General features: G+C 46.5%; 1 protein-coding gene across 1 annotated transcript in view; it reads right to left on the bottom strand.

Annotated features, from left to right (window-relative positions):
- Positions 1 to 26,091, bottom strand: part of LOC119393329 (methanethiol oxidase) — a 43,140-nt gene extending 17,049 nt beyond the window's left edge. The window contains exons 1-7 of the mRNA XM_037660296.2: positions 25,909 to 26,091; positions 18,469 to 18,635; positions 12,914 to 13,099; positions 10,625 to 10,742; positions 9,302 to 9,484; positions 8,617 to 8,798; positions 5,378 to 5,456 (exon numbers count right to left, since the gene is read on the bottom strand). Coding sequence (XP_037516224.1) covers positions 5,378 to 5,456; positions 8,617 to 8,798; positions 9,302 to 9,484; positions 10,625 to 10,742; positions 12,914 to 13,099; positions 18,469 to 18,635; positions 25,909 to 25,915 — 922 coding nt within the window. The 5' untranslated portion in view covers positions 25,916 to 26,091. The remainder of the gene's footprint in view (positions 1 to 5,377; positions 5,457 to 8,616; positions 8,799 to 9,301; positions 9,485 to 10,624; positions 10,743 to 12,913; positions 13,100 to 18,468; positions 18,636 to 25,908) is intronic.
- Positions 26,092 to 26,624: the final 533 nt, after the last annotated feature.

Below are 26,624 nucleotides of genomic sequence, written 5' to 3'. Positions count from 1 at the left end.
AACTTTTAAATGCGAAGCATTTCTTAGCGAACCTCTGGCACTTTGAGCGTTTCTATCTACGTATCTATCTATCTATCTATCTATCTATCTATCTATCTATCTAGCCGCCTACGTCTGGATGCTCTCATGGTCGCCTCCTTAACTTGGTGTAGACCAAAATTTGCATGGGAAGGTAAGAGGATTCGACGAATATGACTGCCGGGTCATGACATGAATAACGTTAAAATCATGTCGCGTACGTCGTCAAACCCTTTCCACTAGACACGTGTGGCACATACCCGTTTACCACGGGCCGCGGTGTATGGGTATGCACCACAGGTGATTGACAGTTTATATCTAGCCAGGAACGGCGAGAACAGACATTGGTAACTTAATTTCTAGAGCGTTAAGAAAAACCAACATCGGCAGCGCTGAATTAACGAATAGAAAGAATGAAAATTAGGATCCCAGCAGGAATCGAACCCAAGCATTCTGCATGGCAATCAGGTATTCTACCACTGAGCCACGCCAGGTCTATCAACTGGTTTGGAAAAACAGCCTACGCAGGCGTAATACGGTGCAACGTCAATTGTGGTTGTGGTTCTGGCTATCTAATTTTACAAGAAAGCAATAAACACTACATGATGCTCCTACGATGTGTACTCTTACGATACAGGCGTCATTTCAGATTAACGTCTGTGGTTCCAGTGTTGGCTCCGCTTTTATAGCCGTGTAATAAACATTACGTTTGTATTCCTATGATTCAGCAAGCTATATTGAAGCATTGCTCGACCCCGGAGGAATACATTAACGAAAGTTACATATGATATCCACATCACCGCACCGTAAAGTGCACTTCGGCCACCAGAACGACGCAGTGTCCTCTTCATTTCTTACGAGGCTGGGCGATGGCCTCATGCTGACCGAGAATGACGCCAGATTGGTTGACAGCCGCTTTGTAGACTAGGCTACGTAGGCCACATACTCCCAGGTAGTCTACGAATACGACAAACACCATCCACTGACGTTGGTCTACGTAGCACTATCCAGGCCTACCGCCTCGATGGCCTATAACTCACCAACGAGAAGGGTGACTTCAGGTTCCGACATGTCGCCGGCTCTGTCGACAGTCAATTTGTCGACGAAATGACCGAGGTATCCACGAATTCCAACAGCTCTACTATATCACATACTTCACTACACATGGACCCCTCGTCACCACGATCACGACCGGATCCTATAACAAGTCATGACCAGCTGCTGGTGCTCACTGATCACGGTGATGATGCACTTGTTCAAGAACTGTCAAGAACTTCTTGCACACATGCACACGGGTTCGTGAAACGTGCGTGCGTTCTCGGGACCCGTATAAGCACTACATATCAGCATACCGCTTCTGGTGTTGGTAATACCCACGTTGCCATTGGCAGCGTTACCTAACCGTAAACAACTGGTTATATAACACATATGCGGCTCTTCAACATATATATGTGTGCATATAAAATTTATACAAATCTTTAGCGTCACTTTGTAACGTGTCACTCAGTAAAAAAAGTTACGCCACAGTCACCTACCCGCCGCATGCTTCGCATAACATCGACTCCCACGGTACGTGGGACCTGCCGAATTTTTTCTGCTCAACTTTCTTCACAGCATAGTTCGCACTTGTGGTATTTTTCAGTGTTTGGTGCTTTTTCTGGGGACCCTCAAGCGCCTTCCCCTGTATAAGTTGAAATGAACAGTGTACCCCGTTTCCGAATCTGCCAAAAGCCATAATTTGTATCCCCATCTGCCCACTATGTGACTCAGGTACTGCCGAATACCAGACTGTGTTTGCTAGTTCTCATTAATAGACTGACATTTATATTTCACCATTTTCTCATCCACGGAGGTGTTCCGACGTTGTTGAAAAAATAGCGCGGTTGAATCATTCATGTGTTGCAGTAGAGAAGACGCGCAGTGAAACTTCCCGTGGGATGCGACGGTCGTCTTCTCCAGATCAGAGACACTCAAGAAGTCAAACAACTGGTTCAACCTTTTCCTTGGCATCACTGACGGTGGAAGAAGGCCTGGAAATATGTGCCGTAGACTCCAAAAGCAATGCAGGCGCGGGACTTGGATTATTCCTGTCTATATACACAAGAACTACGACAAACTTGCGCATCTCCTCTTCAGCGACCTCCCTCCAGGATCCGTCCCTCTCGCTGTGCACTCGCTTTCCGAAAATATGCATCCACGCATACGTATTTATGTGTTTGCATATCTCTGTGAAGACTTCTGTGGTGAAAAACAACATGAAGCCGCCGCGCGGCACTCCTGAGCACTAGGTCAAGGTCCACTCCGCGCAGTTCTTGGAGAGAACTCCGTTCTTTCTGCGGCCAACGCCAAATGCTCCCGCCCGAACGAAGTTGACACCTTGCAGATAATAGCTGTGACCTTTAGTACGTACCGGATACGTTTACATCAACGCGCGGCAGCGATGAAACGGCTCGAGGAGAGAGCAGAAGTTACCGGTGTATACCTCCTGATGTTCCGGGACGGTTTGACACACTATCGCCGTCTGCACTGAAGTCGGAAAAATCGAAGTAGTTTTCCGTGTGTGTTGCTACCATCACCCAGAGATTCCCGCTCATATTCATCGGAATCTGTCGAAATTCGCCGTTTTCGTGGAGCACCCGCGAGCGGCGTCGATGCCATAACCGAAACCACGAGCACGCACTTCCCCGATTGCGAAGGAGCTTTAAAAATCCCCCCGCGGCGGGAAAAAAAATCAAAAGCAAAACTGATAAAATATTTCCTCTTCTACCCTTTGGATAGCGTTAGCTCTCCAGAAGCGCCAAATTTGAACTTGAAGTCATCGATAACGTACCATCGATGGGACTGGGGGCGGTAACAAAAGTGTTACCTTGTGCATGGTCAAAATTACCTCATGAAAGACTCAAATGTAAACAATCACCAGTCCCATGGACACCACAGAGCTTAAATAGCGTTGTGAAGTATTGTAGCTTCTTTATTCCCATGTCCCCAATGCTTTATAAGGCATGGTATTGTCACGAGTCCGACCAACTCTGCCCGGATTTTGCTTGGTTGATCGAGAGATCGTAGAATAAAACCTTAAAACGACAGTTTACGGATTCGGACGGATTTGTACTGGACATTTTAAACGTCTATTCAGGGCCTGGTACACTAGCATTTTGGTATCACCTGCCCATAGGCATGTGGACCTTGTTGCTTGGTATCGAGCGTAGCCATTGAGCTGACGTCACAGGTGTATATATATCCACCTTCTACGAAGTCAAACGTATATAGTCGCTGTGTTTTTCGCAAGCTTTCAGGTTACAAATTCAAAAGTCACTACGGATGAATTACCGGAGAGTTTCAGACACGAGCATTTTTCGGAAACGAGCGTTACTCTTAAATTCGTGTATTCGTCAACAAGATGCTGTTAACACAACCTTTGCATATGTGTACACAACTTAAGCGACATCGATTCACTACAGATCTTCAACTGCTATGTGCAAGTTACCTGACAACAGCACGAAATGCGAGCGTCCGCAAGTATTAACCAACGATAGTTTACAAAACGGGACGCGCATATTGCTCACTTAACCTTTCAACAACGGCTTTTTTTATTATTATTACAGCCCCTATTGAAGTCATTCGAAGCAAGTTTCCGGTTGGATTGTGATAGGTGAAGATGAAACTTTCGCTCAGAAATACCTCAATAGACTGAATAAAGCACCTATAAGAGTTGCTGACTGCGCTAACCAACGTCTAATTTCGGGAATACCCCGGTGCATTGTCAGCAGAAGTTAAGCATTACGGTGTTCCCCTGAACCGCATATCATGTTGAGATAGCGACGCTTGCAATATAAAATGAAGTCTGGAATTGTTCCTGTCACCGGATTTTCTTTCCTTCAGCGATGTACGTGTAGATAAAGACACGGTGGGAGGGCGGAGCTAGAAAAAAAAAAGTGAAGACCATACGAACATCACCAACGGAAGCACGGAAAGCAGGCGCTTCATATGAGCGGCCGCAATTGCCATTGTTCACAGCATTAGAGTGGGAGCAAAAGAGACGTGAAAACGGTAGCACTAAAGCCGCAGTAAAGAAGGCGCTGACGGCGAACGTGGAGATCCCTGGCTCTAACTAAGGAGGCCAGATAATGGAACGAGAGCCGGCTTAGGCCAGTGTCATTCGAGACCTTTTCGGTGCACTGTTTACGTTCGCTTTTCCTTTTTTTTTTTCAAAGAGTGCTCTTAGGAGCCCCCTCGACAATAATGTAGCAAGAGCGCAGTGTATCAACAGCTTCCTCTTCAACGATGTGAACGCAGCACCTTTCTCCGGACTACTTGTGTATTTTCCATCATTAAAATAAGTGATTATGTCCGCCTCTGGAAACGGCGCTTGCTGCGCGAGCAGTTACCGCACCGAAAGCGAAACGGACACGGTACACCGACCTTCACGCTTCCAGTGACAATAGTGGTTTGAGAGCCCATTCGTTAACTCGGCGTAATTTTTCAGAAAAAGAATTCGCCTCCACTATAACCTAACTAGGTCGTGCTAGCTGCATCGCAAAAATGGACACAACACTTTGTCTCCGCCTGAGTTTATTGGTTTATCTTAAACGTACCGTTCCTTCGTTAGGGAAAAATGCCCCATTTATTGCTTATAATATAATTACTCTTTTACACCCGCAGAGCTAAAACAAATTGAATGTTGTGCACAAAAAAAAAAAAAGCTTACATGTTACTCTGTCGGCGAGCGCGGACTTGCCGCACATAGAACTCAAAGGTGCACGTTAACTATCTTCTGTAGATCACTATACTCTCTACGGACAGTCTTGGGAGGTGCGACACGACAAAAGAGTTAACGCATATCTTTACATAGTTATATTTGTGGAGTCAGGACTCACCCAAGAGAGTAGCTCGTTATTTTTTTTTTAGTACTGCTTCAAGACATTATCTCACTGTCTAGCCGAAATGGGATAATTTCAGAAAGAACGCTTCGCAACACCACCGGCGGAGACGCTGGTAAACATAAGGCTGGGCTTAACACCTTCCGTTTCTTACACTGCTTTGCTACACTAATGGAAACGCTGCCGCCTTAAAATCATGCGGATTTGTCCAATACTGTGGTCCTACCATGTATAAGCGATTTAGAAACAATCTACTGTGATCCTTTGCAGCAGGTGGCCCGATTCCGTTTATGCCTAACGCTTTCAGAAATTATGAAAACACTTTCTACCTGAAGATACTAAGGGTGTGAGGTGATTCCAATACAATGAGCTTTTTCTAACAGCCACTTGTTACTTGCTTGAAGTTCACGCGCAAGTGTGTGCGATCAAGAAAAGTGACAAGCCCACAAAAATAAAAAAAAACACCAAAAATGTCTTACCAGGCATGTCTTCAAGAATCCAGCCCTTCACTTTCTTCGGTGGAATAGTGATGACTTTTTCAACACTCCATGAACCGTCCTGAAATGGCAGCAAGTCGCAAACCGTTTTTTTTTTTTTTTTGCCATGCTTTGAAGTCGACAAGACTCGTTGCCGTCATGCACATTTGCTGCATCAATAACAAAACACACTTTAAATATGCACATCCTCGACCTCGAAATGCAGAGGTCTCGATGAAGCATGAAATCTCGTACGGAAGAAAAATAGATACATATTACACAGAAGATTAGGTTAAAGTGGCTCGCTGCGGTTATAAATTGGGGCAATGTATAAACGCACGCGAAACAAAGAAATAGTATCTACAGAGAGCAGAAGAAGACAGATGAACAGATTACGGCATCAGAAAACCATCTTACTGCGTTCTACGCATTTTTATTTAGTGTTAAACGCGTTGAACTGACGACCATTTTTTTTTTTAATTCGGATTCATGAACATCGACTTAAGACGTTGTAGGTTCGTTACTGTCCGAAATTAACGGGACAGTTATGTCATGTGCTCTCACGCTTGCATAAGAATAGTGTCTCTCTCTCTCTGTCTCAATTTTTCTTGCGCCTAGGTCATCAGACTTATTATGCGGCGCACCGGCAAAAGTTGACATGAACTGAACATCTTGAAGACTTCGCTGATTACGAACGTAATCCGTAGTCCTCACTCCTTGACTGTTCCCAAGAGTGAATTGTAGCATTAGACATTACTAACAAATGCAAATACTTTCGAAATCTGCAGTAGCTGTAGGACATGAGGTTTGCGAGAAGCTATGCTATCGCTACGACGCAACCAACCACCGCGACGACAGGAATGTCATTGTGGTGCTTAAACTTACAACGCAGCTAGTGTATTAGGCGAAAATATAAGTCCAAAAATTTCGTAGTCATTTCTTTGTAGATGGCGCTATTTTTAATTAGCAGTGCTCGTGAGCATTCCACTTTGAAAAGAAACTCAGAGGCTGGCAGTTTACAGCAACATTAAATTCCACCTTGTTCCGTTAGGTCGTTGTGACAGCGCGTCGTGCCGCTGTTACCTTTATTCTGTAGGTTTTTTTCTGTAGGTTTTTTCTGTACGTCTATTTGAAAGCGAGTGCTACCCAGTCCCCAATCAAAACCGGCTTTGACCTAGTGATCCACGTTTCGGATCAAACGTTGTCCCTGTAAACAAGGAGCTGCACTAATAGCCCCAGTACCTTCATCAGCAACGCGGTTCGTCATCCTCCCTAATGATCTGCGCTTAGAGTCCTTGAAAACATCACATGCTTGGATCACGGATGGCGGATAAGTACGCTCTTGGATGATTAATATCTAAGCACGATATTCGAGTGCAAACAGCCACGCACAAAACTTAAGCTTCTGACCTTAACATTAGTTTATCTTCTATTTTTCTTGTCGTTCATCCCATCTATGTAGAAACGTTTGATCAACTCGTTAAGAAGAAGACAGATGAGAAAAAGGGAAGGGATGCATTCCGAAGGAGGTGGGTTCTGTTGCGTTGAAAAAAAGTCCCAGTTTCGCCGCAAGGGCGAAGCAATGAATGCGATAGCAAGGAACTAATGCTATACGAAGTGAGGCTCGCCAATGGATACTCTCAGTTTGAACAGCGCTTCTGTTGCAAAGGCGGCCGAAGCAGCGAAGGAAACTAGCGTGCTTCAACTGTCGAGCTGTGACACTTGATAGTTCGCGGTCATCTTCTGTTTGTTCGTTTGGCGGCGTCCCTGAGCTCGAGTGACATTCGTACGCGCCGTAACATGAGCGCGGACATCACGGTGAAAGCGTGAAACATTCCTCTACCCCTCGCCACGAGAAAACCGCGCGAGCAGACAGCGGAAGGGCAAGCTTCTCCCATGCGCAAATATAAGAAGAAGCGAGCGAGCTCGCCGACGACTTTTAAATGCGCCCGTCGGGCTCCTAGCGCCACCTCGCTGGTGATGAAGAAACGCTTATTATCGCCTGCTGTCTATGAGTCCGTCCAGCGCTAAATGGTGTGTATATAACGCTCGCCGTTAGCTACGTGGAGGGTCTGCGTTTCGTGGCGTAGTGGATAGCGCCGCTCGCTGCGGAGCAAGAGGTCCCTGGTTCGATTCCGCGCTTCGGAAGCATTTTTCTGGGTTATTTTTCTTTGGGGCCTTTATATATATATACATACTTATACATATACGGTGCATGACGGCGGCGACGGCGACGGCAAAATCCAGCCGAGACTGTCCATATAATTGCTATCGCAATAAAACTAGTAACCCGAAGAATGCTCCCAATATCCCCAGCTGCAAGATATTCAACGTTGACGTCTCAACGCTTTAGATCAGCCTCTATTTAGAAAGCACACGAACCCTGGTCTTAACCAAGCAAACAGACTGTTTCTCTGCTATTCCGGGGCAGATTTATCTACAGACCACCTCTGTTTTAAGAATAGACGGTGTACAAAATCCAATAGTGCACACCCTCTATTCTGAAAAAAGAAGTGGTTCACGAAGCAAATCTGCATGTGTATTTTTTATGCCACCAATTACTACGCTTAAGGGCAGGCTTTCGAAAAAAAAGTATGGATGGTTACAATAACCACTGTGGATGCTAAGTGCCAACTTCCTGCTTGAAACGCCTCTGTTTCGCTGATGTTCTGATGCACTTGGCTGAAGTGTCGGTTATAGAATTCAAAGATGTCTTGTGAAAAAAATAAAAGGTTTTAATGCAGCGGTGCGGCATTAACATCTTGCGCTAACTTGCCGTTCCTGACATGACTATACTGTTAGCCTTTCTTGTATGCATCGGTTACGGTTAGACGTAAACTTAGAAAATATCGATCATCACCTCCAGGGATTACTGCCAGAGCCAGTCAGCAGCATCCGGTTGGCTGCATTGCATAAGTACAGGAGGGTTAAGACCTACTTGCACTATTCTGTCCGCTATGGAACCCATGAACGGTAGCTTGGGCAACACTGCGCTTCGCAAGAGTGAGTGTCTTATCAAGATTGGTACCTTCTGTAACATACTAGTACTGCTAAAAGTACGTGCAGAAACATTGCAGAAAAATGGAGGAACATTGTGTAAAAGGCAAGCAAGCCAATTGTCGTCAATATTGTATCACTTCGTATGGTGCCAACACTTATAAGTGCTTTACTCACGGCCCTGTAATCATCCGAGTTACAAAAATCGGGACGGCACCCTCCAAGAGCAATAGTCAAATTCCTACCTGGTCCTTGAAGAACCTCCAGACAGTGCTTCCCAGAGCGCAGCCGACGTAGCCTTCGCTGGCTTTCGGATTATGCAGGAACCGAACCTCCAGGGGCATTAACCCTTCGGTACCCAAATCTAGGCTCTTCTGATGAACCAATCCAGGCCACTCCCAGATGTCTATATGAGTGCCGTACTTTCCTAAGAGTAAAGGAATTATCGAACCCGTGTCAACTCTGCGTTCAGATTGGCTAAGGAAAATGTGTTGCTGCCTAGATATAGTAATTGCGTTATTCCTATAAGAGCGCTTGATCCTGACTTAGAAGATTTCGTTTGGTTATAATTGCACAATAACTCATAAAGCAAGACAAACTCAGTTACTCAATCTATTTTTGCTGAAGAGCGTGAAACAGAAGCGCGCGCTCCCTTTTAGTGTCTTGTTGATGTGGCTTCAACACGTAACTTATTACCAGCGATGTACAATAGTAGGGCTGAACTTCGACGAACTTAATTCGTCGCAGCCCAGCGGGAGTCCCGGGCAAACACAAGTTTGCCCGAAAAGCTACTTGTCAAACATATTTCATACTCAAGACATAGTAATCGTAGCAAGCGCTGGCTGACGTGTACGGCTGCCCTCGCAGATAATTATTTTTGGCATAGAAATATCAAAGCAACTCAACATTTTCGCTCGAAGTCGCACTCACCATCTTCGACATCTTTCAAGTCGAAGCCCTTCTTGAAGGCAGACGGGGCTCCCCACTGGCTGCTGACCATGACGTTGTGCCGAGGCTGGTACCAGAAGTCGTAGCCGAAGTCCGCACATTTGCACGGCTGTGCGCACGCATTGCGAAGCGTCAGCGTGCTACCGTCCAGAATGAAAAAGCAGCCTGCAGAGGTTAAGGTTCAAGAAGAGATGAGCAAGCAAAACAGGCGGTGAACACGAGTTGGTTTAAGGTTCGTGATAAAAAACGGCGCTTGTCAGCAGCAGATGTGCTCAGGTAATGTCGCACTAAACCGTCTCCATTCTGCATATCGATCACAGAATGCGTATATCACGCTGCGAGTCAGGCAGCGTGAGAACAAGTCAGGTCACCCAGGCTTTCAAGAATAAACAGTCAAGGAATATCGAGCCTGAACCAGCTTAGAAACTGACCGCAGCACACAAAATGAACGCATTGTCAACATATGCGGATTTAAATACCCTGGGGAAGCTAATCGTACGGTATAAGAATGTCAGTGACATAAATAGCAGAATCTATTTTTTAAAAGTTAAGAAATGCGTCATACGAGGCGCGTCATTATATGTGTTACTTCTCTCTACCGTTCCGTCTAGCTTCGTTGTCACTCCTGGACTGCAATGCTCCGGAAGCTTGGCTATCGGAGTCCTACGTTAGGTGGACTACTTGGCGCACTTCTTTTATTATTGCATCCATTTGTCAGGCCCCGCAAAAACTGTTCGCCGTTTGTGTGCTGCTTCAACCAGACTTCTGCTCGATACACAGAGTGATCAGGTTGAGAAATGAATAATATCCGCTTGCCCGATATGCAGTCCCAATAGAATCTGAGTAGTCCTGATTTTGATATTAGGACCACAGCCCCGGACGAGCTATCTGCAGGGATGGAGTCATTTGTATAAACATGTACACAATGACTATGTTTGATAAAAGTGTATGAAGTCGACCTTCTGGCGAATTCCAACGACATCGAAATCAACGAGATAGTCTCAAGCCCCACATTAGAGTATGGTCCGGTAGGCGCAGCACAGTCTCAGTATTGATGACGAGGTAAGCGAGAACAACAAAAATAATGGACACTGGAAAGCAAGCTTTCCTAGGTGCTGTACTTCTGTTAAGCCAATTTACCTGCTCAGCGACGCAGTACGAACTAGCCCAACAACTAGCTCAACAACTAGTATGTATCGGCACCGCATTGGTACACGGCGCTGACACGTCATTGACACGGGACAGAGGGCACATGTCTTGAGCCAGTTGAATTTTGCAGCGCTCCTGAAGATCAGTTGCGCTTACCTTTGGCGCTTCCGTCAGGATTGCCCATTGTGCTGACCATGACGTTGCCATCGGCGAGGCAGTGGGGCGTGTGAGGTGTAGCCAGTCCAAGAGCGTGCATCTCTTCGGGTTCCACGACCTGCGCGAGGACTTTCACTGAGGCAATCATTGCTCTTTTGTCGCTGCTGTCCAATCATCTTGGTTGCTGCGTGTACCTTCCAACTTACTGTTCAGTTTGATCGACAAGGCACGCAGGGCGGCAACTGCCTGTGGCGTCCTGGACTGAGGGCAGCCAGCACTGCTAGATGGTACTTGCGGACCAAGCATCACAAACCCCTTTCTGTTAATAAATGTTTTTCCTCCTCCACCTTACTGTATACTTGTACCTGCTATCCTATCACAAGTGCTTCTAGCAAAGACAAGGAAAAGTGATACCAGACAGATGCCGCAGAAAATAATAGGTCTACCGTTACTTGCAAATGCTCGCATGATGCAAAATGCCGGCACAAGTGTCGGTATCTTATACGCGTTATTATATACCTGTCGGGAAATCGAAGCTGTAAGGGAGGCAGCAGAGGAAAGTACGGAGAAAGAGCTAAGGGAAACGCAGGGAGGATATACTAAACAGAAAAACAATCTTTCTCGTGCTAGCAAATTACCCTTTCACAATACCAAAAGCATAGCTCTTGCCGCCAGAAATAGCATAGTAAGTGAGAAAACGCGCGATAATGAAATGCAAGTGGCGACGACGCCTTGAAGTTCCCTCACCTACTCCCTGTGACGTCGGAGATTTTGACGGCGTGTACTGGGGCCTGCATAGTTCTTAATCGGTAAAAATGAAGTGCGCTGTCTTGAGGGGTCTAGAGGCTAAACGTACCAAGTTTCAGAAAATTTCGTTGACCCAACGTGCCCTAAAAACGGAAAAACACTGAAATCTGACTCACGCTGGCTTTCATGTACAGAGATTTCGGTGCAATATTTAAAAATTGAACTTTGAGCTTCATTTCATGTTTTATTACCTTACGATGGTGAAATTAACCACAGTAGAGTTTTCTAAGAACATATCAGTCTAAATAGATTCATTGTTTTACTTTAGTGTCCTTTTAACCAGGCTGAGCACAGTTGACCAACCTGTACTGGGGAAAGAGACCTGACCAAGAACGTTCACTTAGGAAATCACAGTTCTTAACACGAGGCTCTGAAAGAAGAACGGTTCGTGCTTCGTACTAACACAAGCACACAAAGAGGCAGCAGTGTAACAAAGCAGCCTATTCGACGGTCTTACGGATGACCCGCACAATCGGAAAAGAGATCGACATGGGCGAGACTAATAGCAGCGCGGAAGCTGCAGCGACTCAAGAACTAGGACACCCGGTCCAAACCGTGCTACTGGAGCTATTGACTGCTCCACTCTCACTGGCAGAAGCGCTTGGAAAAGATTTATGAGCAGTTTCTTTATCCGCATCTTTACTCTTCTCCGGAATGTTCTCTGAAACTTGCTCAAGGCAGCCATTGCAGGAGGCAAAAATGAAAAAAAACTATGGAGTGAAATGGACCTCGTGCATCAATTGCTCGCCAAGCTATACTTCCTTGGTGTGATTGTACTCGAAGACTGGCCTCTCATTTCGTTTCGCTATTAGGCGAAAGCGTTAGATGCCTCATCAAACACGAAAATTCTCCGTCGGCGGCTTCAACACGAGTGATGCAAAAAATCGTCACGTGACGTCATCATGTGACGTCACATGTTATCAAAATTTGTGAAATAATCATGATGTGACGTGATAACGCGTATGACGTTACCGCTACAAAGGTCACGAAGGCCGGAGGCACGGCAAAACCAGGCGAGGTGCAGAAAGCTTGCAACGCCTTGTGGAAAACTACACTAGATGCAAGAAAGCTTCCGGAAGGGACGCGTGTCAATACATCGAGTGAGAAGAAAAAGATTGCTTTCGCCTTCGGGTCGTCTTAGGCGATTGCGTAAGGGACCCTATGAATTTTTATTGTGCTAGATCATGGACGCTCTGGCTGAGGGGGGAGATGGATCGGAAGGATAGAGCTAGACTATTCAATAAAGTGGTCTCACTCACTCACAATTGAAGGGCCTATTTAACATTTTTCACAAAAGATGAAGACAGTTGCGACCAAATCAAGTCTCCACGAAAGCTAGATATTTTTTCTCACACTAATAGCTAAAGCAGCAACTAGTTTTTCGAAGCAGCTATTGAGTGCGGCCGTGTGACTACCGAGTGAGCCGTGTATGCAGGCTATGCCGGCACGCACTTCAAATACGTAGACTATGCCGGTATGTACCTTAAGCAGAGTGGGCTTCTTGAGGTTGTGGCTGAGGTCGACCACGTATACGCGGTCGCTGTTCAGGCAAGGCAGGATGAGTCGGTTGCGCCGCTTGTTGGGCTTGCCGTAGCAGCTGCTGCATGTGTTCCAGTTCATGTGGTGAAGCTCGTCTCCTTTGTACGGCATCGAAAGCCGGTAGATCACCTGCGCATGAGATGTGGAAACCCTGCTTGAGCTTCCTCGAAATCCATCAGCGGTTGTCAAGAGCCGTACCGCGCACGACCACTTATCGCCGCGAGATAGAAAAAGGTTATAAGGAAAAGGCAAGACGGTCAACTATGATGACACGGTTGGCTACCCTGAGCTGGGAAATTTAAAGTGGGCCGAAAGGAGTTCATAGTCCTGGCCGTGACAAGCGCCTTCGATTGTCCAGGTCAGGAAGTTGCCATGATAAGACTCGGGTGAGCTTAGGTCGCAGCGAAAAGCTGCAGTTTTTTTTTTTTCTGGCTGGAAACTGCGCCGCTTTCACTCTTAAACATTTTATATTATAAACCCTTTTTTTTTGCGAGTGCTCACTTGTCCCGACTGACGTGAACACTGTAGACCACAGTGTCGTCGGAGAATCGTGAGACTAAGAAGAGTGTTAACGTGTCTATTTAAAGGGAGTCATACGTGGCAAGTCAGGAGTCACCTGTAAGACTAACATATACTCTTTTTTTTATTAGCGTGTTGGGTACAATGGAAACAAGATTCATGTCCTCGCTGAGCGTGGAAGTGAATTGGCCTTTCTAAAAAAAAACCTGCAATATCGATTTTTAAGAACATCAACGCTTACGAAATTATCCCTGTTATTTGTGCGTCTTCAATGTGTGCATTGTAACCTTTATTAAGAGGTCAATTCCACGCGAGAAATTTGAAGGTATGCCCCCCGATTGAGCTTTGATTATTGCATAAGTGTAGCAAGCTTGGAAAGTTGGTGTGAATCCGCCGTAAGAAAAGCTTGAGGACGCTTGAGCTTCGCTTTCAAGAGTAGAACGCGATAGCGTAATCGGACCGTGTTCGTATCGCCTTCCCAATCGCTAGCGTCGCTTCGCTTCTCGGTACAGACCTAAAACCTGCCACAAGGAAAGCCAAAGTTCGAACGCCCTCAGGCTCCAATATCCATGCATTCGGCGCTACGAAACACGGCCACATAGCGGGGCGATGCAGTTGAAAAGCGCGCCTGTGGGCCCTTTGAGCCATCTCGAGAGTCTAGACAAGCCACTGAAGAAACCCAGAGATGTGCGTACCACCAACGCTAAATGGTGTATATAAATAGGTCGCCGTTAGTATTATTGCGTTAGTATATAAATAGCTCGCCGTTAGATGTATGCGTGTAGCCGAGCGGCTAAACGCATCAACCAGGGAGCATCATCAGGGAGCGAGAGGGCGGCGTGCAGCGGCCCAGCCCCGCACACGCGAGAGAAATAAAATCAGAGAATACATTTTTTCTTCAATACAAGCCACCATAGCAAAGTATTGCTGCGGCAAAATAATTAACACTGCAGATTTACCGAAATGCAAGCTGATAACCCGCAAAAGCACTGCAAAGTGAGCACACACAGCATAGATTATTTTGGCCCGTTATATCTCGTGAACAAAACAAATGAGGATATACAATATTGAAAGCGTGCGTTGACTGACGTAAGCGCTCTTCGATAAAAAAATTCAAAATTGAGACCGGAGTTTTTTTTTCCAGAAATGAGCTTTGAAAAAGCTCGCTTCTTTAACTGTCTTCTTTTTTTGCGCGGACTGTAAAAAAATATCTCTCGCAGAAATGTTGCAAACGTTTGTTTTTTATTTGACGCTTTTTTGAAGGTTCCCTGAGAAACAGCATACGCGCATCAAAGTTAGCAAACTTTTTTTATTTGGGCCGCGTTTCCCATTTCTTTCAAGTGTTTTTTTTTTTTTTTTTTTTGTGAGGACAGCATAATTCACAGTGACGCGTATTCACATATAATTCACAGTGACGCGTATTAAAACTAGACGCAAAAATTTGAGACAGCGTGTACAGCTCGCGTTAAATTCGGCCGTGAAATCAGAAAATATTGTGGTAAGCAAAAAACGCCAGGCCTGCGCTGAAACCGCAGCACAGTCACAGCGAAAGCTGGAAGAGCGGCGTTTCTAGAGCCCGTTGTAAGCTAGCTCTCTTGGGGCTACGATAAAAGTACAATAGAAAGGTACCCACTACGCCATAAATGACAATTTTTGTGAAGTCGGGAAGCACCTACTAAGCCATTCGTCATTCTGCGGAGAAGCGAGGCACCAGCTACACGTCTCTAGGCATTATCTGCACTTTGTTGACGCGACGACTGATGACGATGAATAATTATGGCTCAGGCCTTTGTAATGGGTTGGAAGCTTTAAACGGCCCACCAGTTATGTAATTTGCATTGGCTGACGCCCGGTCGCTATTTCCCTCCCCGTCATGCTGTATAGCACACGTTGACGTGGGAGAGAGACGGGGGGGGGGGGGGCGAAGAACTTTACTGAGACCCCAAGGAAATAGATCATGCGCTTATGGGCTTCCTTGGCAACCAATACAAGTGCACTTGCGAGGAACCCACTACGCTATATATCATTGTAATTTTTGAGAAGTAGGGCAGCAGGCACTGTGCCATTTTTCGTCATTCTACGGAGAGCGTTGGTACCTGCTAAACGCATGTAAGGCATTATGCGCACTTTGTTGAGGCTGTGCCTGATGACGATGAAGAATTATGGCAGAGATCTTTGTAATGGGCTGGAAGCATTCAACAGCCTACTCGTTGCGCAATTCGCATTGTGTGACGCCTGGTTACAGAATTCGCGCTGTGCGACGCTTGGTGCTTATTTTACTCTTCTACCACGCTATATTGCATATGCTAATGTGGTTCCTTCCCGACATGAAGCCTGTACAGGACCTTTTTGCAAAGCAGTTTCAAGCACAGGCATGGCTTAGAGGTTGAATACTGGGCTCCCACGCAGAGGGCCCAGGTTCGAACCTCGTTCCCTCCTGGAATTTTTTTTCGAGCGATAGTGGTTACGGACACCGGCGGCGTAGGCGGCAGCGGCGGACAACTACGGCGCCAAAAACGGCCGGTGAAATGATCTCGCAACAGCTTTCGCTGTAAAACAGGACGCCCGTGTCGCCATATTCAAATATTTTTTGGCCGCGCTGGCAGAGTTTTTCAGAAATGAAATTTTCGGTTCTGTGCACTCGGAATGTGCCCAGACAACGAATAAAAAAACCAGACAAAACAAAAATATTGACCGGACATGCATGTTTGATCTCTAGTGGAAGCGCCCTGTTGTGTCTGCATATATTTCGCGCATGCGCTGTACGGACTCCTTTGTATATTTTCTTTTTTTTCGATTACAAGCCCAGCTGAAAGTCAGCGCGTGTTCCTGTTCATTACGTCTCTGTCCACCTGCATCTCGGTTTTTGCCCCCAAGTTTACCATGGCTTTTTTAATTGAACTGAAAAAAATTCAACACCTACACCGACGTCATTGTTGCCTGTAAGGCAGAACCACCGGCGTGGCAACAGTCGGCAGTTTTATGTGGCAAATTGGGCACCGATGAGCTTTATGGCGTACTAAAACTTGTCATTTCGGTTGTCAGGGACTCTGCAGTTGAATCGGTGCGGATTCATTACGACCCCCTGGAATTTTCCTTGCACAAACCTAAGTGAGCACACTCGCGATTCGTCGCAATTAAGGCCTTTAGGGCAGGCAAGAGTAGACCCCGCAACCAAATAATCAGAGCCATATCATATTCACTGAGCTACCGCAGTGATTATAAACGTACCTATCACCAACGGTCACGGAAAGTGGTCGAAGTGTATACCCACGAAAGTTTCGCTGCAATAAGTAAAATGCCATACGAACCGCTCGACATACAGAACAGTGCCTAACACAGCATGGCGGCACCTACCCTCAGGCACTAAATAAAGAAGCAGTTCTGCGAAATCTAATTTTCGCACCGCTTGCGCTTTAGCTGCTCTTTTTTTTCTTTTGCCAAAACGGGGAGTTCATTTAAGCACACGCGTTCAGCACCTCGAAGTCCGAACCAACCGCCGACAAATTGCGCGCCAAGTGGGGGCTTTCCCGGCCCAATACGGCTGAGCTCGAAGCCAGCCCGCTTCCCCTTTCCTGGTAATTGGTGCACGTGCCTACTGAAATCGCGAGATTCAATTAAGTTTATTTTGCCTACTCTCTCTCTCACAAGAGTGGGAAGCCGGGGGACAACCTGGAGAGAAAACCGCGCGCGCGCTGTGCGTAACGACCGCTTGAAGCTTTTCTACACCCCCTTACCGACTAGATGCCACGAACGACGTGGTGTAGCCAAGCACGGCTTAGAAAAAAAAAAGTACAGCCAATCGTTCAAGACTGAACGATTGAACACCCGTACTTTTTTTTTTTTGGGGGGGGGGGGGGGGGGGGGGGGGCTCTCAGACAGTTTACTAGTGGTGCTGTTGCTGGCCAGTGTGCGAAGTAAATTCGTTACGCGTGTGACCCATGGCAAGCAGATTCTAGCGTTACGTACAAATGCATTTTTTTTTCGGGAACGCATCTGAACTTCATCGAACTGTTGTAACAACGTCAAAAACTACGTTTATATTGTAACGTAGGAGATTTCTTCAATCATTCTCATTTGTACAGTACTCAATCGCACAAATCACAACGAACATATCTGGTACTAGAAAGCTGCAGCACTGAATGGTACTAAAATTACGGTATGTACTTAACCGCAAGACAGTGCTAGCGTAGCGGATGATCGCTGATGGAGGAATCCTCGTTACTCTTGATACAAATGTGTGATGACGATCATTGCCCTCTGCTGGCTGCAGCAACACCGATGCATAGGAATAGGTTGGTCCTGCTTTGCCATTCTTTCCGCATCAGCGGAGCTGTGCTACATCCTCACGCATAAGAACCACTAATGCCGTACAAGTCAAGGCGAACCCACACGTAAGGACTCTTAATGCGAAACATTCATTGCACGACCAGGAACGACGTTAGGTTCTTGTTTGGTTTCGTTCGGGGTTTCAATAAGAAAAAGTGGCAGACAACTCAATCGTTAGATTGAATGAAGATTGTGCTTATTACAGCGGACAGCAGACACTAACCAACAGGTGGCGGATGCTGGTAGCACGGAGTAAATGCGGCAGTTGAGTTCTGTCAAATAATCGTTAACATGTACCCGGTGCTGAATTGGGCGTAAGTGCGAAAAGACGTTGACTCCATTCAATCGAACATTACGGCGTCACATAATCACATGATTTTGGGACGCAACACTCGAACAAAATTATTATCCAGTGATTAAGTAGTTGAGCATTTTTAAGAGGTTTTGCTGTTATAACAGAGCATATCCACCATTAGACATACAGCCAATATAAGTACTCTTAGTATAGATAACCAACATTACCTAGATCAACATTAGCTCTGGTAATGCGCCGTTCTTAAGTTTGTTCAAGCCTAGATGCAAGCCAACCCACGCTTCGTAGGATGTGTTTAATCGGTCTTTTTCAGCACGCGACTCGGGCTCCAACGGACCTTGCAAAAGTCTGGCGAGTCGTGGTCGACGCAGACGACCGCCAGGTAGTCTGGTCTCTCCTTGGAAGGCACGATGCAAGGAACGTAGACGATCTTCTCACGGTGACCCTTGGCGGCCGCCTCCAAAGGGGAGGCGTAACCCACGGGACACTCATCCTCACAGCAGCCTGCATATAGATGCGCAGTCTCGTTATGCCATGGGTTTTTGAAATTGCGGCTTTCAACGTCGAACAGATATAAAGCCCATCATGGGTTGGCAAACAACGCAGATTTTACCACGACACAGTGAAAGCTAAACGGGCGTCCAGTTTTAATGAAATGGCTTGAGGTAATCTACAAAGATAAGCCTGAATTTGAACTGGCTCAACGTTTTTTACAGCTCGTGTATATTATGGTTATCACCATAATGTACACGAGCTGAATAACCATAATGTACACGAGCTGATGATTTGTGCGTGTCTTGAGCAATGCAATTTGTATGTTTACCGTGTACGAGGTGACAGTTCCATGGGTTAGCAAATTAGCTCTGCGGAACCCGCGAGGGGGGAGAAAGGGAGGAACTGTCACTCCCGTTCGCATCGCGAAGCTACGGGGAAAATACACGAACTTTTCCTTCAGTTGGGAAGCTGTCTGAAAATCGGTCCTGGCTCGGGGTTCGAACTCTCGACCAGTGGTCTCACAGAGCGGTAGCTCTACCGACTGTGTTAACCAGGAGGCCAACAGACGGCAGCGCGAAGGGGAATTAATAGCAGACTGAGTTGTAGATACATAATGTCTTACATCTGAAGTACGAATATATACGGAGAATTTGCAGGACAAGTCGGCCAGGTAAAACCCAGCCACGACAACACGACACCCCTCCCCCACATAACTGTCCAGCTCATTGCGACGCGCCGAAGACAAAATGAAGCGACGTTTCCTCAACAGTTGGATTTACGACGCATCGTAAATCCTCGAAAGTAATTCGCTCCTTTAGGGCAATCAGCCGTCTACCCAATCAATCCTTTCATCACCATAAAGTCTTCGCTAAACGAGTTGCTCGATTTATCCTACAGGCGGAGTCTCAAGCGACAACCAATCGGGAATGCCAACGTGCGAAATCTTTAATGGTGCAACTCCCTTAATAGTGCAGCATTATTTGGGCACGTGTCACCCGGTTCAAACCATGCCCTTAATCAGTCACAGAGACGTTATCTACCAAGATAAGCAACAATGTTGCAGTTACCTGGAGAAAAGTGGTCCTGTTAAGGCTCGTTCACATGTGCCACTAGCACCTGTCGCGCCACCAAGTTAGCCGCAAAGTGACTGGTCGCAAATGGCCGCTTGGGTCGCAAAGCGACTCTTTTGGCTCAGTCGCTCGCTGCTCGATTTCTCAGTCGCGCGACTGCAGTCGTAAACATCAGAACCAATCACAAACGCAGGAAGACGCCGGCTTATTTTACGGGGCAATGCGAGCCATATGCGAGCAGACGTGAATTCTGCGTGGCGACAGGTGTAAGTCGCACGCACGCAGGTGTGAACATCCGTCGCCTTGAGTAGCTTTTCGGTCGCCAGTCGCATATGGTCGTGCGACCGGTGCAACACGCAGGTGTTAATGAGCCATTACAGTTACAAGCTTCAACAAGGTAACCTATTACAGTTACAGCGAACAATAACGTTATTCTTGCGTTACTCCAAGAAAAGTCAAAATGGCACAGACACTAACAACTGGACTGAATATTAAGTTAGGCGGCAAGGCCAAGTTGCGTATGTTTTGACAACAAAAAAAAAGAACGCAGAAGGGATGTGAATTCATGTTTCGAACTGCGGCAAGCAGATAACGCTTTTCTGTTATGCGTACGAGTGGCCGTTTTCGTGTTTTCCTACATTTTTTTCTTGCTGTGAACATGCCACCATAGGCGCTTTAGTAACTAACGGAGTACTAATAGAGTAACGTTACTATGTAAAAAATACTATTACAAGCTACTCGAGTGAAAAAGAAAATGATGAATTACAACTGAAAGTTATGTTAAGAGCAACTATTTAGCGGTTACGCATTACTTCTATCTAGCACATCCCCTACAGATCGTCCTGAATCTGTCGTGATCGTGCGACAAAATAAATACGAGGGAGCAATACACAGCCCTATCTATCTGCTGACTACGAAAGTTGGGCGCTCGTGTCAGAGTACATGACAGCTCGCCCTCTTGCTAACGCAGCTATTGCCACAGCGGCTTGATAATCGGGGTGTTCACGCTATCTACATCGTGGCCGAGCTTAGCTTGCAAGATATTGTTTAACCCCTTTTGTTTCGAGGCGCGCACAGCACGAGCAATCGGTCAATCCGGCTTTCCCTCATCACGCGTTGTTATTCACAAGCACGTCAAGCCGACTAGTGTTGCTCGTAGGAATAGCAAACGAGAAGCTATCATGTTTAACCTTGCAATCTTTCCAGTTATCTTGAAAGCAGCTATTTTGTTCTTTCACCCACTGATGGCACTACGATGCTGGCAGTTCTAATTTCTGTAGACATCAGATGAACATTAACTCCTCTTGACTGATACACAAGGCGTTCGGCAAAGCAACATGTTCAAATTAAGAGTGAACATACTGCCACGCGCGATTTTGTATTTTTACGTGACAGGCCTGTTACACGTGTAAGCAACGCTTGGCGCAAGCCGCGCCGCAATTTTTGGGAAACTTCGCGATCGTTTCAGACTGCGTCGTTAAGACTACGCGCACGTTGAGAGTAGTAGAGTTTGTTTTGCATCTAACACGAGCACAAACTATAACGATAGAAGCTTCGGTGAGGCGTTTATAAAGGCGATCACATTAGCGAAGATTGAGCTCGACGCTATCGTTGCGCCCAGTATGCCACTTCTCTTTCTGGGAGCAAGTTGGTCCAATAAAGTGTTTCATCTTCACCTGCTTGTGTCCTTGTTCATCACGTGACAATATGGAAGCATGACCAGTGAATATGTGAACCGTAATAAATATTTTGCTGTCTATTTGATTTAATGTTCATCTGAAAATGAAACGAGGCCTGACAAGTCGTAAAAGAACCGAAAGCGGAAGAATAGCTGATACTTCACGTTGAAACTTCTACACTATAGCTTACCGTGAAAATTTGCACATCGTTCACCAGAAACGCAGTAATTGAGAGATACGTTGTATTCTGAACAATCCAGAGGCTCGAGCACCTCGACAAGTGTGCACTTTCTCTTTCTGCACAAAACCAGCCCAAACTACCTTAATACTTTCAAATTTCATACCGTCTTAGTGTAGTAGTGGCACTGCGATTTCGGCAGGCTGTAAGTGTCTATAGAGAAAAGAGAAATGGTGATGCAGATATATCGCGTCACGTATTTACCTCATTGTTGGACATTTAGAAACTAAACTTGGAGGACGCTTGAGCTTCGCCTTCAAGAGTAGAATGCGATTGCGTGATCGGGCCCCGTGCGCATCGCCTTGTCAACTGCTAGCCTGGCTTCTGTTCTCTGTGCATGCCTCAACCGTGCCAAGGAAACGAACGCCTGTGCGCGTAATATTGGACGTTGCAAACTGTCCTAGAATGCCTGCTGCAAGTTGGGTCCTCAGTATCTTGGCGCAACCCACTCCGGGAGATAGGCCATGAATCGGACGGTACTTTGCTTAGGAAACTAGTGCACTTACTGAAGGAAAAAGTTGAAAATGAAATGTTTAGCCATTACATATAAACTCGCAAGATAAAAAAACGAAAAAAAGAACCTATAGGGAAACGAACAACAACAACAATAATAATAAAAACAAATATATATATACAGTTGTAACTAAGACCACTAAATTCAGCTACATTTAACATTAAATTCTTTTAGATTCTCGTAAAAAATGCAGTTGCGCTGGGCCCACTACGCCATAATCCTTTTGCTAATCAGCGAAGGGCCCACTACGCGTCCGTAAGGCAACACGCGAACCTACGCAGCTGCTCACTTTGTTGATGCTTTTGCTGCTGCTGATGATGATGATTAAATATGGCCTGAGCCCTTTGTAATGCGCAGGCCTTTAAAAAACACTCATTGCGCAACTCACATGCTTTGACGCCTGGCGCGATTCAACGCTTCTGCCACGCAATATTACATGCGTTAAAGAGACTCCTTCCGCTACATGACATTCATATAGTGTTTTTTTTTTTAGAAGCAGTTTCAAGCAATGGCATCGCTATGTGGTGGAACACCTGCTTGCCACGCAGAAGGCCTGGGTTGCTCACTGGAATCAAAGATTTTTATTATTTATTTTATTCGCATCTTTCTCGACTTTTCGGTCACGAACAAGATTATTTTTCGCTCACAACCAACGACGCCGACACCGGAATATCTGCGAACCAAGCTCTTTAACGCTATCGCGTTAATATACGGGGTTTTGTGGCACTTTGATGCAGTTGGGTCACGAAGTACACGATCGAAGACACCATAATAAAATTAGGTCGGACAAGAGGTCTCACTGGTGCGGACTTCGTCATTCCTTTTCAGTTCAATGGTACAAAATAAAAAAAAAGAAAACGACCCACATTCAGCGCTACGTTCCATGCACTTATACGCGACCAAATAAACTAATGCAAACGAAGCAGTTGGCGTGCGGCCGTCTCATCAGCTTTGCTCAGATTACGTCTCTCGTCAGACCGCGCTCCCTGAAGCTCTCCCTAAATAGCAATCGTTGCAACTGTATTAAGAGTTCAGCGAATACCGGTTGTATCGCGCGCTTCGTACCGAGCTTTGTGTATCCATTAAACAAGCATTATTTCACTGAAATTGCCTACAAAGTACCAGCAGATTACAAATGGAGATGCTCCACCAAGCTTGCTTATAGCGTTTGTTGATCCGGTCTATGCAGAGATTCGTAATGGCTAGGACAGCGAAAGGCCTACAGATCTTTCGCTGTCCACTTTCGCAGCGCGGTTAAAGGGAACACGCCGTTTGCCTACTGACAGCTATAATTAACTTTTTTTTTTGCCTGCGAAGGAATGCGATTACAATTGCAGACCTTACGAATACCAGTACATAAAAGTTCTTTAGTTGTGTTTTTTTTTTCATTACTCGTGAATTGTTCCCTTTAAAAGTGAACCGGATTGCACATTTGCATGAATTATTTGCTGGAATCCCTATTTCACCTTGCGTATGATGACTTCTTTATTCTTGTCGAGCTGATTGTTTGCCGAGTGCCTAACAATATCATTAAGTTCGAATGATTACATCAGATCTTAAAGAATAATGTTCGTGCTTAATGGTGTTCACAGCCACGGAACCATTATGCTTGCGGCTCCAGTAGCCACTGACGCCAAAACTCCCCCTAGTAACTTTTGCAGGAAACGATGTAAACTACGAACTCGAGAAGTGAAAGTGATTACAGTCGGCGTGCAAAAGGCAGCCAAGATGTAAGGTTAAGCCAGCAAGCACCCTGGGGTATGCACCGGACTAAAGTTATCGGTCCCCGATTGCAATACATGCACCCAATATGTCTGCCTGCTAAACAAGGCCGTTGCGCCCTCGATCAGCTGTGGCGCACCGCCGCGCGCTCGTCGATACCGCGAACAAACGACATGTGGGGCTACGGGTTCCAGTCTGGTCTCATATTTTCTCCCCTAATACGAGGCTATTATCTTCTAATACTGTGGCCGCGATTCGCTTAACGAGCCGTTGATGACCCGTCTGCAATTGCGCGCGCTTTGGCGGCGGGGAACATTTGCAGGCTCGCACAGCTAAAAACGACGCCCATCGGCGTTTGGAAGACGAGACTATGTGGAAACCACACGTCGGTTATCTCTACCGTGGAATTTGTAATCTGCTAGCTACGAGAACCGATCGACTGTCAAGTCTGCGTGTCAGCAAACGTGTTCCCGCAAACCCGCCTGCATGCCAACTGAGATCACATGTATGTGAAAATAAACATGTGTATGAGCACTCGTAATCGAGCGAGAAGTGGCCACAGGGAAAAAGAGAAACGCGCACATGAATAATATGCTGGAGTGAATAGCAGCGTAAATTTCAGCCTAAAGCAATATTAACAAGGAAAGATGCAATGGCAAGTTTAAGCACACGGTGCCGAGACTTCAGACAGTTGAAAGTCCGCGCCGTATGTGTCGAGAAGTGCCACGGATCATAGTGGGGTTAACCTTGACTTCCGTCTTAACCACTTGTCAAATTAAGAACGAAAGAGCGGCAATGGAACGAGGGGACAGCTTTATAGTTGGATAATGATATGCAAGTTACCAGATAATTAAGCAAAGGAAAGCATAGGGAGCGTTATTTGTAATTTTAACTTGAAGTTTGGCGTTTACGAGATAAAGGGGGAAATGCAGCGCGCCGTAGAAAAAGCGACTCGCTGGCGTGTGCCGTCAGTTTTACGGCTGACGAAACCACCTTCTTGTTGCGAAAGTGGTTTAACAAGGTTCGCCACGGACGCGCGTTGCAGAAAGCACGAATATAAGCAGGCCAGAGTAATCACATATTTCCAACTTGCAAAGACTTGTAGCTTCGAACAGCAAGCCTCGATGCGGACGAAGCACGGAAGCTGCAGTAGTTGTGCCGTACCAGGAAACGTTTATTCAGCCGTAAAAGTGAGGAAAAGGCCTTCGCTTAAAGCAACACGCCCGCAGTTTCCGTGCAGACGTATCCGCTTAATCAAAACTTTCGCTTCTTCCCCTCGTGCAAGACATTCCACACGGAAGCGGTTGAGTGTCCGCACTGCAGCGTTCTATGCCGCAACAGTTCTCTCGCTAACAGTGCAGCTAATAAAAGTAACACCGCGAACGTGAGGAGTTCGTGCTTGCGTAAACTTATTCGGAACCGCCACCAAATGACCAAGCGCATACGAAGAATTTCTTCCGCGAACGAAGGAATTGCAGCACGAGAAATTTCGAAAGCGGGTGCTGCAATGCCACGGAAAGAGCCCTTCTGCGAAACCTGCAAATCGCCGAGCGCTCACGAACGCACCAGACGTGTAGTACAACCGCCTGCTCCCTGCAAAAAGGGGCGGGGCACCTGCGCCTTGTTCTTCAGTTGCAAACTCGCAACGCACGACACAAAGCACGCTAGCACGCAGGAAAGCGCGAGGAGGAACGAAGGCAGCGTATCGCAGTTAATGCGCTTATTACTGCTCCAAAGCTTAGCCGCGTTTGCCACTACCAAGTAGCTTAAAGTATACACCGTGTCTTCGCCTTTCGCGCTGTTTCGCAGTCATGGAACCATACCAACAGGCTCATCCCCAGACATCGTCTTACGGTCATCGCAATCAAAAGTTGAGCGTAGTTCAAGGAACAGCGCAAAAAACTACAGGACAACATAAGGCGCAGGCAGCGCTGCTTTATCCTCTTCTCCTGTCGTTTTTTTCGTTGTTCCTTGAAGCATGTAGTACTTCAACCAACAAGCCCAACTATCCGCGGCCTTTTGAAAAGTTGAGCATCGATGGTCACGAAACCCGTCTCACCTGCCATGGTGCTTCTCTTCGGATGCTGTTAAAGTCTTGAAATCGCAGGGCCCTGGGATGATGCCCCACACAATGCCGACGAGCAGAGCGTGCGACGGATATATGGCCGGGCAGCGCGCTTCCTATCGGCGCCGGTGTGTGCCGCCTATGAGAGCGCGGCAAAACCCAGCTGCAGCGCCGCGAGTTTGTTTGATAGCACCGAACCACGTGGCTTTGCCGTTGCCTCTTCTCGCTCCAGCGGCAACGAAGGTCGGGTGGAGAGGGAGATAAGAGAGCCGCCAGAAATGCCGCGACAACCCAGCTGCAAACAAGCGACGACGCACTCGCCCAATCATGCCTTTCGAGCATCGCGCAATGGACGACCGGAGACTGGAGCCGTACACGCTTTCCGTTATTTCCGTGCAGTAAGCCACCGCGATAGAGAAACCTCTGGTAGATTCAGTAGAATGGCGCTCTATATCTATAACGTAAAAAATCCGTAGATATTCAAGCTACACTTTACCGGCCGCAGTGGTTTAGCGGTTATGGTCCTCGACTGCTGACACGGAGGTCGTGGGATCGAATCTCAGCCGCATTTCGATGGAGGCGAAATGCTGTAGACCCGTGTACTTAGATTTAGGTGCAACGTTAAAGAACCCCGGTTGATCAAAATTTCCGGAGCCCTCCACTACGGCGTCCCTCACAATCATATCGCGGTGTTGGGACGTAAAAGTCCA

Source organism: Rhipicephalus sanguineus, chromosome 5 (assembly GCF_013339695.2).
Source record: "Rhipicephalus sanguineus isolate Rsan-2018 chromosome 5, BIME_Rsan_1.4, whole genome shotgun sequence".
Taxonomy (NCBI): domain Eukaryota; kingdom Metazoa; phylum Arthropoda; class Arachnida; order Ixodida; family Ixodidae; genus Rhipicephalus; species Rhipicephalus sanguineus.
Note: the sequence above shows the minus strand (reverse complement) of the source record. Positions and strands in the feature narration are given on the sequence as shown.